Source organism: Sceloporus occidentalis, unplaced genomic scaffold, assembly GCF_023333645.1.
Source record: "Sceloporus occidentalis isolate IW3139 unplaced genomic scaffold, rSceOcc1.0.p SCAF_1, whole genome shotgun sequence".
Lineage (NCBI taxonomy): Eukaryota > Metazoa > Chordata > Lepidosauria > Squamata > Phrynosomatidae > Sceloporus > Sceloporus occidentalis.
This window is the reverse complement of record NW_028316981.1, coordinates 15,462,259-15,476,861: the sequence shown is the minus strand read 5'-3', so window position 1 is coordinate 15,476,861 and position 14,603 is coordinate 15,462,259. Positions and strand designations below refer to the sequence as shown.

Sequence of the window (14,603 nt, the reverse complement as noted above, 5' to 3'; positions counted from 1 at the left end):
GTAGTCTGGAATGTACTCCAGATCCCTTTAGAGTGCACTTACCTGGAAGACTTGTTGTAGGAAATGTTCCCTGTAGGTAGGTATAATACTGGGAAGTTATTACTCATAAATTCATGGCAGAGCTATGTTGCAAAACCAGTATCCCTAACTAGACTTCAGCTGATGCATGAAGACATATTGGGGGTATAGCTCAGCGGTAGAGCATTTGACTGCAGATCAAGAGGTCCCTGGTTCAACTCCGGGTGCCCCCTCTTTTCTTTCTTTAAGAAGAATTCATTTGGCCCGGCCTGCCTCAAAGCAGAAAGCCAGGCATAGCTCTCTTGGGAGGTTGATCTGCATCCTGGGTGCCCCATCTGAGAAGGCTCTCTCCCTGATACAAGCTCACTGTAGTACAGACAGTAATGAGATGAAAAGAACGCCTCTAAAATGAGTTAAATATTGCAAGATACTACAGTGGTCCCTCCACATTACCTTGGGTTAGGGGTGAAAGATCTCCATGAATGTGGAAAAACCACAAATAAAAAGCACTATTATTTTCACCTACAAGAACCCCTCTCTAGAAATCTCCAGGTCCTCCAGTGCAACTCTGTGGTCAACATCTGTCCAAAGGTGATCAAAGAATCATCATGGAGGACCTAAAATGCCTATAGAAGTTTTTTCTCTAGGAACTTCCATATTCTCCAGCATAACTCTATGCTCAATGTCTGGCAGAGTTGCACTGGAAGACCTAGAGATTCCTAGAGAGAACATATTAATCAAATTCACATATAATCAAATCCACAAAAGTCAAAGCTGCAAATGTGAAGGCAACTGTATTTTAAAAAACCCAGTTTAAAGCCATAATTGAACTAAAATGACCCAGAAGGACCTAAAACATGGTCAAAATGCTCCCTAGCCTCATAAGGATACTGGGGTGCATTTGAGCCCCTCAAATTTATTTATTTACTGGTGGGGTAGGGGTAGGGTGCATCCTCTCAAAAAGTCTGATAAGAGGTCAAATGTGGCCCCCTAGCTTCCCACAGTTATCCACACCTGCTTTGAATATAGGATTGTTTCTTTTTATCCATCCTGAACCTACCACCATATACCTTCAGTGGATGACCCTATGGTGACATATGGTGGAGGAGAGCATAGTGCTATAAGCTTTCTTTATATGGCGCATAGTTTTATCTGTCTGTGTGCCACATCCCCATTAATCTAATTTTCTTAAATAGCTCTGAATGTTATAACCTTTCCTCATCAGGGTGTTGCTCCAGCAAACACAGGATAATTGGTGATGCAATAGGAAATGCAATTTTTTTTTGGTCTGGCAAGAGAGACAGTGAGCATTATTCCTAAGAAACTTTTACGCAGAGGCTAGAATCTTCTTAGTGACTTTTGTCGGAGTTAGCTGGTGTAAGTGCTTGCTCAGATGGCTGCGTAAGGAGCATCTATCTCTTTGCCCAAGGCTTTCCTCTCCGCTGGATGATACTGAGTGGAACTCCATCGCCTGACCCAAGTGGCAACTGATTCATTGGAGAGGTGGACCAGAAGAAGCTTGGTTTGCTTTCCTCATACACCTTATCCAGGGCTTGTGTGTGTGTCTTGTATGCCTCCAAGTCATTTCCAACTTACGGTGACCCTATCATGGGGTTTTCTCAGCAAGAGTTATTCAGAGGAGGTTTGCCATTGCTTTCCCCTGTGGCTGGGAGAGTGTGACTTACCCAAGGTCATCCAGTGGGTTTCATGGCTGAGATGGGAATCGAACCGAGATGGGAATCAAGTCTAGAGTCATAGCCCAACTCTCAAACCACTACAACACACTGACTTATCTTGTTTCATTTCACACATGCATGTTGTTATTTTGGAGGCAAGGTTTGCTGAAACATATTGGACTGCTCTCCTTTTTTTGTACTAATATAGGAACTTATCCCATGTTCCATGTTATTTCTGCCTCTGGTACCAAAGTTTTCTGTTAACAAAGTACTGCCCAGGAACACGTCTCCTTTGTTAACTGAGGTATACCTGCAGCTTTAATATGATGATTGTTTAAAAATGATAGTTTTTGTGGGTTTTCATGCTAGGAGGCGGTGTTTTAGAAGAGTTTTTTCCTGATGTTTTGCCAGCAGCTGGCAGAAAAAAGGCCAAAAAACTATGGCTGCCGGCTGTGAAAGGCTTCGACTTCACATTGTTTAAAAATTGTTTTTCATTTTTATTGTTTGCTTTAGCTGATCTTGTTCTCTGTTTTTGTGAGTTGCCGTGGGTCCTATACTGGGAGAAATGGGGCATATAAATGGAATAAATAAATAAATAGCAAAAGCTAAGGAGGCTGAACCATTGCCTTGGTGAAAAAGTGAGGCTTGACCTCTTCAGCAAAACATTTTTATTTCTGAAATCAGTGCAAGGTCTGGGACAGCGGTAGCTGCCAGTTGGCTCTGATGTAAGCGTGGCTGGCAAATTGCTCTGGATTTTAGTCTGCACTTTAAAGTTCAACACTTTGGACAGCTAAAGACCAGGAATTTGGACTAAAAGCCAGAACAGATTCACCCTGCTGCACTGACATCAGAGTCACCAGCCTCCCTCCACTAGTTTCTTTATATGCTAAAACAATAAAAGGATACCAAGTATCTGCAAAATGTGATCTGCTATATATTTTCCTTTGGAAGCCCTGAGTTGATACAGTAATATTTCCAAGGTTGCAGTTGGCCAGGCTCTAGACAACCATGGGAAGAGAGCCTCTTTGAACTCCAGCTTGCCATGAAGGAGCGAGTGTGTTAGTGCATTACTACCCTGTTTCTCCTGCTTGACTCTTTTTCCAAGTGGGAGAAGTTCAACATGACAGGGAATCTCTGGCTGCTGCCACACTGCAGAATTAATGCAATTTCATACTGCTTTAACTGCCGTGGCATCATCCTATGGGATTCGAGGATTTGTAGTTTGCTGCAGCACCAAAACACTCTGATGGAGGAGGCTACAGAGAGAAGGGAGGATACCTGTTTTGAGAACACCCAAAGTATTTTCCCCGGGAAAGAAACTAGGAGGGAGGGAGGTGGAATGGGAGAGTGAGAGGTACAGGGTTATTTGAAGCTGGTAATGAATGAGAAATGAGCCACCAATGATTTGGAATTGCGTCTCTGGTATAAACAACAACCTCTTTGTGGTTTGTTTGCCTTCGTCTCGTTTCTGACTTATGGTGTCCGTACGGCGAAACTATCACGGGGTTTTCTTGGCAAGTTTCTTCAGAGAAGGTTTTCCATTGCCGTACTCTGAGGCTGAGAAAGTGAGAATTGCCCAGTGGGTTTACATCGCTGAGCCAGGATTCGAACCCTGTTCTCCACAGTCATAGTCCATTGTTCAAAACACTACACCACACTGGGTGAATAAAGGTTTTCTGAGTTTATCACTGAGGCATGGGATTTCTGAACTTTGGTGTTTTTTTTAAGTTAATTCTTATTTTCCATCAACTTACACATTTTGTATTTCCATATCCATTTTCTTCATACACCAAAGCTCACAGAAATATGTAGCATTTAGCCGAGCATATCTTATATACTTTTCTATCATTCCATAAAACCCTTTAATATTTTCAAAAGCCTTGCGTTCCCACTATATTTTATCCAATGCTTCTTAAACCACACTTTCCCAATATAATCTACTTCTTTATACTACACACTCTAAACTTTAGTTTAATTCTTAATATATATCTTTACATACATATCCTTCTTAATATATATCCTCTGAGACTATCACTGATTTCCGAACTTTGGAAGGCTCTGGATTTGACAGTTGCACCAATCACTCCATTGGAGAAACTGAGTTTCACCATGAAATTCAGGGGGTTGGGAGGGATCCCACTTATTTGCAAGGTTCTGTTGTTATATTTATCATTTATGGTCAGTTTTAAGGTCATATAAATTCTGGTAGTATGGTTGGGAATGAACACAAAAGAATAATAATAATAATACCTCCCTAAATCCATGAGTAGGGCAAAGCTTTAAGAATATTATCCAGCACAAAATTTAAACTTGCAGCAATTGTAGAATGGAAAGATTATGAATAAAAATGCTGTAGTGTTAAAGGGTGAACACTGTAATGTTATGTAGAAAAATAATGTGGTAGCACTGTCCCATCTGGACTACTACAGTATCCCATTGGTATTATATGTATCAGTTGAACCACTGCTCCAGCACCTGTTTGCAACGCAGAGATGTGTGGAAGGTTGCTCTTTAACAGAAGCATTTATGTGGAAAGAATTACCTGTAGGCTGAGCAGGCATTACTCATTACACATACAGTCGAGAGTTATCTGGCAAAACCAGTATCTTTACATAGCCTACCTGGACAAACATCTACATACTGGGGGTATAGCTCAGCGGTAGAGCATTTGACTGCAGATCAAGAGGTCCCTGGTTCAAGTCCGGGTGCCCCCTCTTTTTGGAGGAACAGATTTTCAGTCCTGTTTCTATGTCTCATGGGGGCCTAAATGCCCTAAAGGCACCAAATCCCATCTGGTCTTGGAAGTTAAGCGGTGTCAGCTTTGATCAATGTTTGGATGGGAGACTGCCAATGAATTCCTGGTGCTGTAGGCTATATTTCAAGGGAAGGAGTTGGGCAAACCACTTTTGAGTATTCCTTGCCTAAGAAAACCCTATGAAATTTATGAGGGTCACCATAAGTCAGCAAGGGATTTGAAAGCACACACTCACACAACGGGTAACCTACAAGAAGACTTCATGAAAAATGATGTCAGAACAAGCCTGTTGACTGCATAGATCACATCTTCTTAACTAATTATTATGGAAGGAATTCCCTGCAGGTATAATGTTGCAAAGCTATTACTCATAGGTATATAGAGAACCATGTGGCATAACCAGTACGGGTAACTCGATGTTAAGAGGTGCTTGTTAATGCACTGGGGGTATAGCTCAGCGGTAGAGCATTTGACTGCAGATCAAGAGGTCCCTGGTTCAACTCCGGGTGCCCCCTCTTTTTTTAAAAAAACAGGAATTTGGTTACATTGTTAGCTTACTTTCCTGTCAAATAGCCACTGGGGATAAAATTCAAAGAAGCTTTTTATTGGAACCATTGTTGCATCTCAGGAAGTAGGCTCATTTCTACGAAAGCTCATGCTACCGACTTCTATTGGTTAGTGTCACAGGTGCTGCAAGATCTCTGTGTGTCCTGGTTGTTGTTGTTAACTACCCTTGAGTCGACCCTGATTCATGGCAACCCTGTGGACAAGACATCTCCAAGACTTCCTATCTTCCATTGCTCTGCTTAGGTCCTTAGATTCAAGCCCATGACCTCCTTGATTGGGCTTATCCATTTGACATGCAGCCTTCCTCTCTTTTTACCTACCTTTTCTAGCATCATTGCCTTTTCCAATGATTCATGCCTTCTCATGATGTGACCAAAGCACGGCAGCCTCAGTTTAGTCATCTTGGCTTCGAGGGAGATTTCTGGCTTGATCTGCTCCAGGACTCATTTGTTTGTCTTTTTTGGCTGTCCACAGTATCCTTAGTATTTCCAGCACCACATCTCAAATTTCACTGACTTCTTCAGGCAAAGATGTTAAAAATGATACAGGAGTGATGATGCTAGTAGATTTTGTTCCAGATGTTATCAGATAAATTAGCATAGAGGAATATCAGTTCAGGCAGAGGCCGCTTCCCTTCTTCTTTATGGAGACTGGTAAAAGATTACCTGCTGTGAAAGCCAGTGAGGTATAGTGGTTGGAGCATTGCACAAGGACTCAGGAGACCAACATTTGAATCCTCGCTTGGCCATGGAAACCCACTGGATGCCCTTGGGCAACTCACATTCTTTCAGAGGAAGGCAAACCCTCTCTGAACAAATCTTGCCAAGAAAACCCCATGAAAACCTTAAGGTCACCATGAATCAGAGCCTATCATCTTTTTGGGGGGTGCGCCAGTTTCTCCAGGTTTTTTTTACCATTTCCATGCTCTGGAGCTGAGAGAGTGTGACTTGGCCAAGGTCACCCAGTGGGTTTACATGGCCAAGGCAGGATTCAAACCCTGGTCTCCAGAGTCATGATCACAACAACAACAAATATAATTTCAACCCCATTAGCAACAGAAAAGTAGCTTACCTTGAGATGCAGGCTGCCCCTGTCCTGGTGCAAAGGTAACTGCTCCTTTCTTAGAGAACTCTGAATGTTTAGTCTTCAGTGTTTAGCTTGAGCTTCCCTTTGCTTGTCTAATGATCAGTTTTGCAAGGAGCCGTATGCTATTCAAGCATCCCCTGAGCACATGGAACAAACTAGTTTAGGATGTCTGTCTTGGGGATATCCATGTACATCACATAGGATGGAGACACTCAGATTATGCCAGAGATACCCAAGTGCCGCATCTCCAGGGGGGAATCCATAAGCTTATTTATCCTGGTGCTTATGAAGATCCGTGATGGCAAAGAAGATTGTACAAATTACATATTTACTTATTGCTGCTACTACTGGCAAAACCAGTATTCCTGAATATGCTTCCTGCCTGGTTAAGCCTGCCTATGCACTGGGGGTATAGCTCAGCGGTAGAGCATTTGACTGCAGATCAAGAGGTCCCTGGTTCAAGTCCGGGTGCCCCCTCTTTTTGGAGGAATTTGGTTGATTTCCCTTCCCAGATCCTTTCCCATGATAGTGGCTAACATATAGGAGCTATTTGTGATGAAACGTCTAAAACAAGCCAAGGCATATAATAGATATGCATTTGTAGTGAGAGTTCCTTGTGACAAATAACTTGTCACTCGTAATATGAAATTACTGACATTTTTTAAAAAAGAAATCACTTGATAGTTTCAAGAAAGACTGGGAACCATTGACTGATTATTTAAGAAAGGAATGGGATTCACATCTGATTATTGGTTTGGAATAAGATGGAAATATATATACATACATATAAAGATTGACAGATGAGTTAAGAACATAGAATTATTTGAAATAAAAATGATAAGATTTATAAATACAGAGTTAAAATAAAAAGAAGAAAGTGAAGTTAATTAAAATCGACAAAGCAACAGACGCCTAAAAGAGTCTAGGAAGGAAAATGTCTTGAACTGTGATGTGTTGTAGTATTGGTTGTGCAATGTATAGTAGAGTGGAGGTAGTGTCAATGTTTAAAGTATTGTAATTTACTGTTGTCTGTATGTTGTCTAGTTGCCTATTTGTTGTTGTTGTTTTCTTTTTAAGAAAACAATTTAAAAATGAAATTTCTGCAAAATACTGTAATTCAAAACCAATATCAGACACCTGTCTTCTCTTACTTCACCTAGGCAGTGTGTAAAGACTTTTTCCTACTTACATATTCTCAAATTCTGAGGAGAGACAGCAAGGCTACAGAAGCTTCATCCCCCTTCTATTTTCTTGTGTTTCTCCCCAAACCCTTATTTTTTTGTATTTTCAAAAATATGGCAAGTTAAATACGCAGCAGCCTTGAGAACATTTTTACACAACAGCTTGTGCCTTGTCAATGGCCCTCTGTTTTAATCTAATACAGTACCGCCTTTAAAAGGCCATCGTGTTTGATGTTGTCATCAAAAATTGAATTATAATCTTAATAGGAAATGCTGCCTTACAAATCTAAAGAGCCTGATGTAAATTAAACTTTCTGAGGTTAGAAATGTGAGCCTTATTAGAGTTCATAACACTAAAAGAACAAGTCCCCCCTCAATGCCAGTGAGGAAAAAAATGAAACACTGTCAATAATAATAATAATAATAATAATAATAATAATAATATCCCACCCCTCTACGCAACACAATTAGTTGCATAATAAATGATGCTGATGCAATTATTGCAAATACCAAAAAATGCTGAATCTATGCTTTACTAGGCTAAGTGTGAAATACAATGAGAAGAATGGCTCTGCTCATGTAGCGTCGTTTATTGCCTACTATTCCACCTTGGACATACTTGATCTCATCTGATTTTGGATACTAAGCAAGGCCAAGCCTGGTTGATACTTGGATGAGAGGCCACCAGGGAATAGCAGGGACCTCCTGTTAGGGCTTGGAAAGAATTGTGCCTGAAGCTCTGGAGAGCATCTAGCAGAAACATTTGACAATATTGGTCTAGAACAGGGGAGGGCAAACATGAAAGGCTGGGTGACCTTTGGTGAGTCACATGCTCTCAGCCTCAGGGGAAGGCAATGACAAACCTCCTCTGAACATCTCTTGCCAAGAAAACCCCATTATAAGGTCACCTTAGGGTTGCCGTAAGTTGGAAATGACTTGAATACACACAACGACAACAAGGGACTATGAGTATGACTCAATATAAGGCAGCTTCCCATTTTTGACATATTCCTATTGAAGTGATGATATTTTTGGATTTTTTAAAAAAATATCCCATCAAAGGCAACTTAAGTCACATGTTTTTGACTACAAAACATATTCTTTCTAATTGTTGGCAGATGATGATACCCTCGGGCCCTTTTTGGATATTTTACAGCCTGTAACATTCTTCATCTTGTAAAACAATATAAATGCAAGACATGTACAAAATATTAAATGGAAGCTGAACAAAGTTTTTTTCAGCTGTATACAAAACAACCCAAGAATATAAATGCCTGTAAATAATGTTTTCTTGTAGCGAGAACATTGTCACAAGTGGCTTATTCCCCAGACACTTTAATGTAATAAATGGATTTGCAGTAACCGATGGAAAACTAATTTTTATACTGCAGAAACTTTTAAGCTGCCGATATCCAGCGTAAAATCCAACACTCTTGTGTTTTACTATTGCATTTTTAGTATTGTATTCTAGTATTGTATTTTAGTATTTTATGTTGAAGTAGTTACAAATGTTTTATTCTGTTGTAAAGTGTCATGTACATCAATGGCGCTATATTAATCATCATCATCCAGAGCAGAAATCACAAAAAAATGTAGTGACACCTTTAAGATAGAAAATAGTTTATGGAAGCTGATCGTAAAATGTAACAAGAAAATCCACGGATAATAACAACAAAACCAAGAAGAAAGTGAGTTAAATACATAGAATGTTCTGGTTTATTCCTCATTCAAATGAATATAAAATTAGATGTTGCATAAATTAGATTAACAAGACTTAAATGGACAAACGAGACAATGTAACCATTATAGATTTGTATTGTATCTTGATATTTCTTCTTGTTCATTCTGTATGTTTTTAAGGTTGTATCGAAAAACTATGATAAGTGTATAAGACTGGAGAGATGATTTGTTGAATAAAAATTATATTAAAAAATAAAATAAAATGTAACAAGAAGAGGCTCTTACGCGTGGTAATGAAAATCAGCTGCCTGAAGATCACACAAGGCAACAACAAGCGTTCTTAGCTACTTGAGCATGAGAAAACCAATTACGCACCAGTGGTCTGCTGCTATTTTATCCATAATTAAACCCACAAATCTTTAAAAAGGCAAGAAAAGCCCTTCCATCCAAAACTCAGGAAAACATGAGTGACTACAAAAACACCAACAATTCCATTTTATGATTAAATTCTGTAGGAGACAGAGGATACTATTCTGTTGATGTCTTGCATAAGTTGCTTGTTGCAAGCATCCAGCTGAGTCCTGGTTATGGGCTTGCAAGCTTGGTTGGCAATGTTTCCTCCCATCACTGTTTTACTTATAAGACAATGGAGCAGAGATTGCAAAACAGATTCCTCTGAGGGATTGCCATTTAGCTGAGTGCTTGCAAGACCAGGATTCAAACCACGCTGCACAAATAATCCAGTTTGTGACCGCTTTAATTGTCCTGGCTAAGTGCTAGGGAATTCTGGGAACTACAGTCGGCCCTTCTTATACACGGATTTTTTTATACACGGATTCAAGCATACACGGTTTGAAAATGTTCCAAAAAAATATAAATTTGCCTTGATTTTCCATTTTTATAAGGGACACCATTTTGCTATGTCATTATATTTAATGGGACTTGAGCATGCACGGATTTTGTTATACACGGGGGATTTTGGAACCAAACCCCAGCGTATAACAAGGGTCCACTGTATAGTGAGGCATTTAGCTTTTTCTGTCAGAGAACTCTGGTGCCACAATAAACTGTAATTCCCAAGATTCCCTAGCACTGAGCCAGGGCAGTTAAAACGGTCTCAGACTGGATTATTTCTGCAGTGTGTTTTGGACCCAGATCTGAAAACTTTGCTCCTCCTCACCATTCCTGAACAGGTGGAACTGGCTCCTGCAAGAAATGATCTACCCATACTTCAGACAAGGAACATAGTAGATTTCAGGATCACAGCCACAGTGATGCCATTTGGGTGGATTATGGATTGTTGTGCGGTAGGGAAATCTGTCCTCCACCCCAAACTATTGTGTGATCTCAATAAGGATTTTTGGCCTGTTGTTCTTCCACCAAGCCAAGATCTTAGGCCAAGTTGGAAGTGGGATCCTTTGTGGTCAGCAGTATTATTATTTCTCTGAAGATACCAGCCACAGATGCAGGCAAAACGACAGGAATAAACTCTTCTAGAACATGGCCACATAGCCCGAAAAACCCACAAAAAACTATAAATGCTGGCCATGAAAGCCTTTGACTTCACATTGTATTATTATTATTATCCATGTTAACTTTATAGCAAGTAATCATTCTCTTAGGTGCAATATGTACTAAAATGCTGGAATCACTCTTGTGTGTTTTTGAGCCATTTCTGACTTATGGTGATGCATAGGTGAACCTATCATGGGGTTTTCTGGGGCTGAGAGTGTGTGACTTTCCCAAGGTCACCCAATGGGTTTCAAAAAGTTGAATTAGATTAAAATAGCAAGCCATTGACAACAGGGAACAGAGGCTGAATACTATCCCGAGCAGTCCATGTTAAGTCTGGAATATCATCAGTATGCAAAGGGGTCTTGCATACTGATATTCCAGACTTAACATGGCTATGTCCCTGAACTGTAATTCAGGGAATCTTCCCCCCTTCCTTATCATGGATCTTAAGAATCCTGTTGGTGCTTCTGGATCCCAGCCTGGGATTGTAATGCATCTGTATTCCTCCTGCATCTGAGGAAGTAGACTGAAGCCTAGGAAAGCTCATGCTGACAATTTCTTTATTTTGGTTAGTTTCAAAGGTGCTACAAGATCTCTCTACATTACTGATTTTACAGACTGATATGGCTGCGTCTTGAATTATATCCCTCCTGTAATTTGAAGGCCTTTTGTGCCTGTAGTATGTCCAGAGCTTGTTTGCTATTGTGTACTGGGCTTGTTTGAATAGCTTGTGGCTTCTTGCATGACTGAACTTTAAACTGATCTTTTGAGGAATTTTCCTAGGAGTGCCACTGTTTATTTCACTAGAAACTTAAGTAACTGTGTGTTATATGGAAGCATACCACTGAAGCAAAGTTAGGTCAGCCTTTCACAGCCCCCTGCCCTCCAGATGTTTTAGCTCCTAGCTTCTCTGACCACTACAACCACTAGACACTATTAAAGTGCCGCCAGACTCTGTTAAAAAATACAGCTAGATGGTGCTTTTTGGGCATACATGGAGTGCTTTCTTTTCTCCTGGTGTTGTTTTGTGCCTCCAAGTTATTTTGGACTTAAAGTGACTCTAAGGCACACCTATCATGGGATTTTCTTGACATGATTTGTTCAGGTTTGCTTTTGTCTCCCTCTGAGACTGAGAGAGTATGACTTGCCCAAGGAACCCACTGGGTTTCCACAGCCGAGCAGGGATTTGAACCTTGGTCTCCAGAGTCATAGGAGTTTACCACATGGGACGCTAAGTGCCAAAATCCCGTGCAGAAATGGGATTTAAATTCCTGAAAAATCCCGCAAAAGCGGGATTGTTTTGAGACTCATTTCAAGCATTGAGCATTAATGCAAAAAAACCCTTCACAGAAAGTGGACAAAATCAACTGCTTTTTACTTTTCGGAGAATCCCAAAAGTAAAAAGCTGATTTTGTCCACTTTCTGTTTGGGTTAATGCCAGATTAATGTTTAGTGCCCCCAGTGTCTTGTGAAAACGGTCCCACTTTTGTGGAATTTGTCCACTTTCTGTGTGCGTTAATGCACGACGTTGTGTGAAAACGATCCTGCTTTTGTGAGATTTTCCCGTTTTAAATCCCGTTTCTGAATGGGATAAACCCCATGTGATAAACTCCATAGTCGAACACTTAAAACACTACACCACGCTGGCTCTCCTCTTTATAGGCAGCTTGTTTTTAATATAGACTGGCTTTCTCTGAACAATGAAGAGTTCCTAATAAAAAGACTGATCTCACTGTGGAGTTGTTGGTTTGCAGGATGTTATGAGATTAGCAAAACATAGTGGATATTGAAATTTGGGAGTTATGTATACAATATTTAATCTGGAATGTCTTCTCCTCCCATAGGTTTGCAGCCAAACTCATTGCTGGTGTTTTGGATTTCAAGTCAAAGATTGACTAGTGAGTATTCTGAATTGAGACTTTGGAAGATACAGAGGTGCTGGTGTAAGATACGGCCTGTTGATCAAAATTGGAGGATGTAAGCAAAGTTCTGTATCCAACTAGGAATTTGGGAGGTGAAGGGATCCACATAAGAATCTGGGAATCAATTCTGCCCCCTTGAGTTCAATGGAGGAAAGACAGGATATACATGTAACAAATGTCTATGTTTGTGTCCATATGTACCTTCAATTCATCTCTCAATTTATGGCAACCCCATGTTTATGTATGCCTAAATACCTTAAGGCCACTACATTTAGCTGATCTTGGAAGCTAAGCAAGGTTAGTCCTGGTTAGTACTTGGATGGGAGACCACCAGGAAATCCCAGGTGCTGTAGGCTATATTTCAGAGGAAGGAACTGGCAAAACCACCTCTGAGTATTTCTTGCCTGGGAAAACCATATAAAATTCATAAGGTTGCCATAAGTCATCGAGCGACTTGAAGCGACATGCACACAGAATTCAAAGACGAAAAATGCTTTTTAACATATCTTGGTTATAGTGGCTTTTAAAGGAATATACTGATAGCTACCCAAAGTTTGGAAGATTATATGTGAAATAATTCATTACAGTAACAGCTTCGTTATCTAAAGATACACATGCACACACAGACCTGCTCTTAGTTACTGTAGTTTTTGCCACGTTTAAAAAGTAATTTTTGCTTTATTTCTTTTACAAAAGGAACACTTTGATACTCTCAGTTTGCTTTTTGATACTTTAGTTACTTTCAGTTACTTTTTAACATCAGAATTCTTCCAGACAGAGACCACATAATTCCTTTAACAAGGAACGTAGCTCACACGAGTTATTGTTATATAACAGATGAAGTGAAATGATTCCCTGCTAACTGTAACACAGCTTGGTTGTACATTAGTTATTTTGAAAAGGAATTAATTATAAGTAAAGTGTTGCTTGTAATTATATCTAGGCTCTATGTTCTCCATGATCAATCAGGGTGTGAGTGTGAGCGAACACGAATGGGAAAGTTATTCTGAAAAATCCAGACTGAAATAGCATTTTGGTTGGTAGTGAATGTGTGCTAATGTGTTGGTTATTTGAACTTGGCCTCACTGTATCTTCAGTAGAGACAACCTACAAGGTGAGTAGGCAGACATTTCCTCTTGTTGCACCTTGTCAGGGCTGAGACCATGGACATCAGGCGGGGTATAAATACTGTATTGTAAGTAATAAGGAATTAACAAAGTACTGTAACACCAGTACCCAGAATAGTTCTCACCTTACAGACTGAGCTTTGACTTGGTTATGTGATGCAGAAAGTCTTTTAGTTGAAGTATGTCATCTTTTTATCATTTTAAAAGCCTTTAAAAACTGGCTTAACTTGATAATTACCATTGGCCGTTTGCGGCTTTGACTTTCGCGGATTTGATTATTTGCGGTTTTGATTAATATGTTCTCTCTAGGAATCATTAGGTCCTTCATCACAACTCTGCCAGAAATTGACCATAAAGTTGTGCTGGAGAACCTAGACCTTCCTAGAGAAAACACTTCTCTAGGCATTTTTAGGCCCTCCAGCATGATTCTGTGATCACCTCCTGGCAGGTGTTGATCATAGAGATGCACTGGAGGACCTGGAGATTCCTAGGTAAAAAGAATAGTGGTTTTTTTATTGGCATTTTTTTTCACATTCATGGGTTCCCTTCACTCCTAACCCTAGCAAATGTGGTGGGACCACTGTAATTGTGTATTTGTTTTTTAACATTTTTTTCATTCATATTGGCCCAAATCCTGTTGTTCGTCCTAACTAGAGTAAACCTGTTCACTCAGTGGGATTTATCTATATGTGGACTCAACATTCAACAATTGATTGACTAGGTGTACTTCAGTTTGGATTAACCCACAGGATGTCAGACATCGTGAGCCCCCTCAGGTCCCATACCTAGAGAAAAAGGGGGAAATAAATAAATAAATAAATGAAATCTGGTTTCCTCTCATGCCAGCCAGACTCTGTTGGTTGAATATTCCCGGGGCCACCCTCTCTGCATGGACCAGTATTCTCGCCTCTTTGCCTCATGCCGACTTCCAGGGCCAAAACACGATTCCGTCTTGTTGCCTCCTCCAGGCCGGAGACCACCAACATATATCACCGTTGTCCGCAATTTCCAGGTATTTAAACCTATTCTGATACGGGACAGTTGGTAGGCTTATTCAGGTGTTCACGCAAAAGTAT

The 14,603-nt window shown here is 40.2% G+C and overlaps 1 protein-coding gene and 4 non-coding genes across 5 annotated transcripts in view; all 5 read left to right on the top strand.

The window, feature by feature from the left end:
* Positions 1–14,603, top strand: part of LOC149320915 (carnitine O-acetyltransferase-like) — a 56,735-nt gene that overhangs the window by 14,947 nt on the left and 27,185 nt on the right. Inside the window, exons 4-5 of the mRNA XM_089504705.1 lie at positions 12,323–12,376; positions 14,374–14,539. Coding sequence (XP_089360831.1) covers positions 12,323–12,376; positions 14,374–14,539 — 220 coding nt within the window. The remainder of the gene's footprint in view (positions 1–12,322; positions 12,377–14,373; positions 14,540–14,603) is intronic.
* TRNAC-GCA (transfer RNA cysteine (anticodon GCA)) lies at positions 180–251 on the top strand. Its single transcript has one exon. It is a non-coding gene; the product is annotated as a tRNA-Cys (tRNA).
* Positions 4,337–4,408, top strand: TRNAC-GCA (transfer RNA cysteine (anticodon GCA)). The gene has a single exon. It is a non-coding gene; the product is annotated as a tRNA-Cys (tRNA).
* On the top strand, positions 4,893–4,964 carry TRNAC-GCA (transfer RNA cysteine (anticodon GCA)). Its single transcript has one exon. It is a non-coding gene; the product is annotated as a tRNA-Cys (tRNA).
* Positions 6,508–6,579, top strand: TRNAC-GCA (transfer RNA cysteine (anticodon GCA)). The gene has a single exon. It is a non-coding gene; the product is annotated as a tRNA-Cys (tRNA).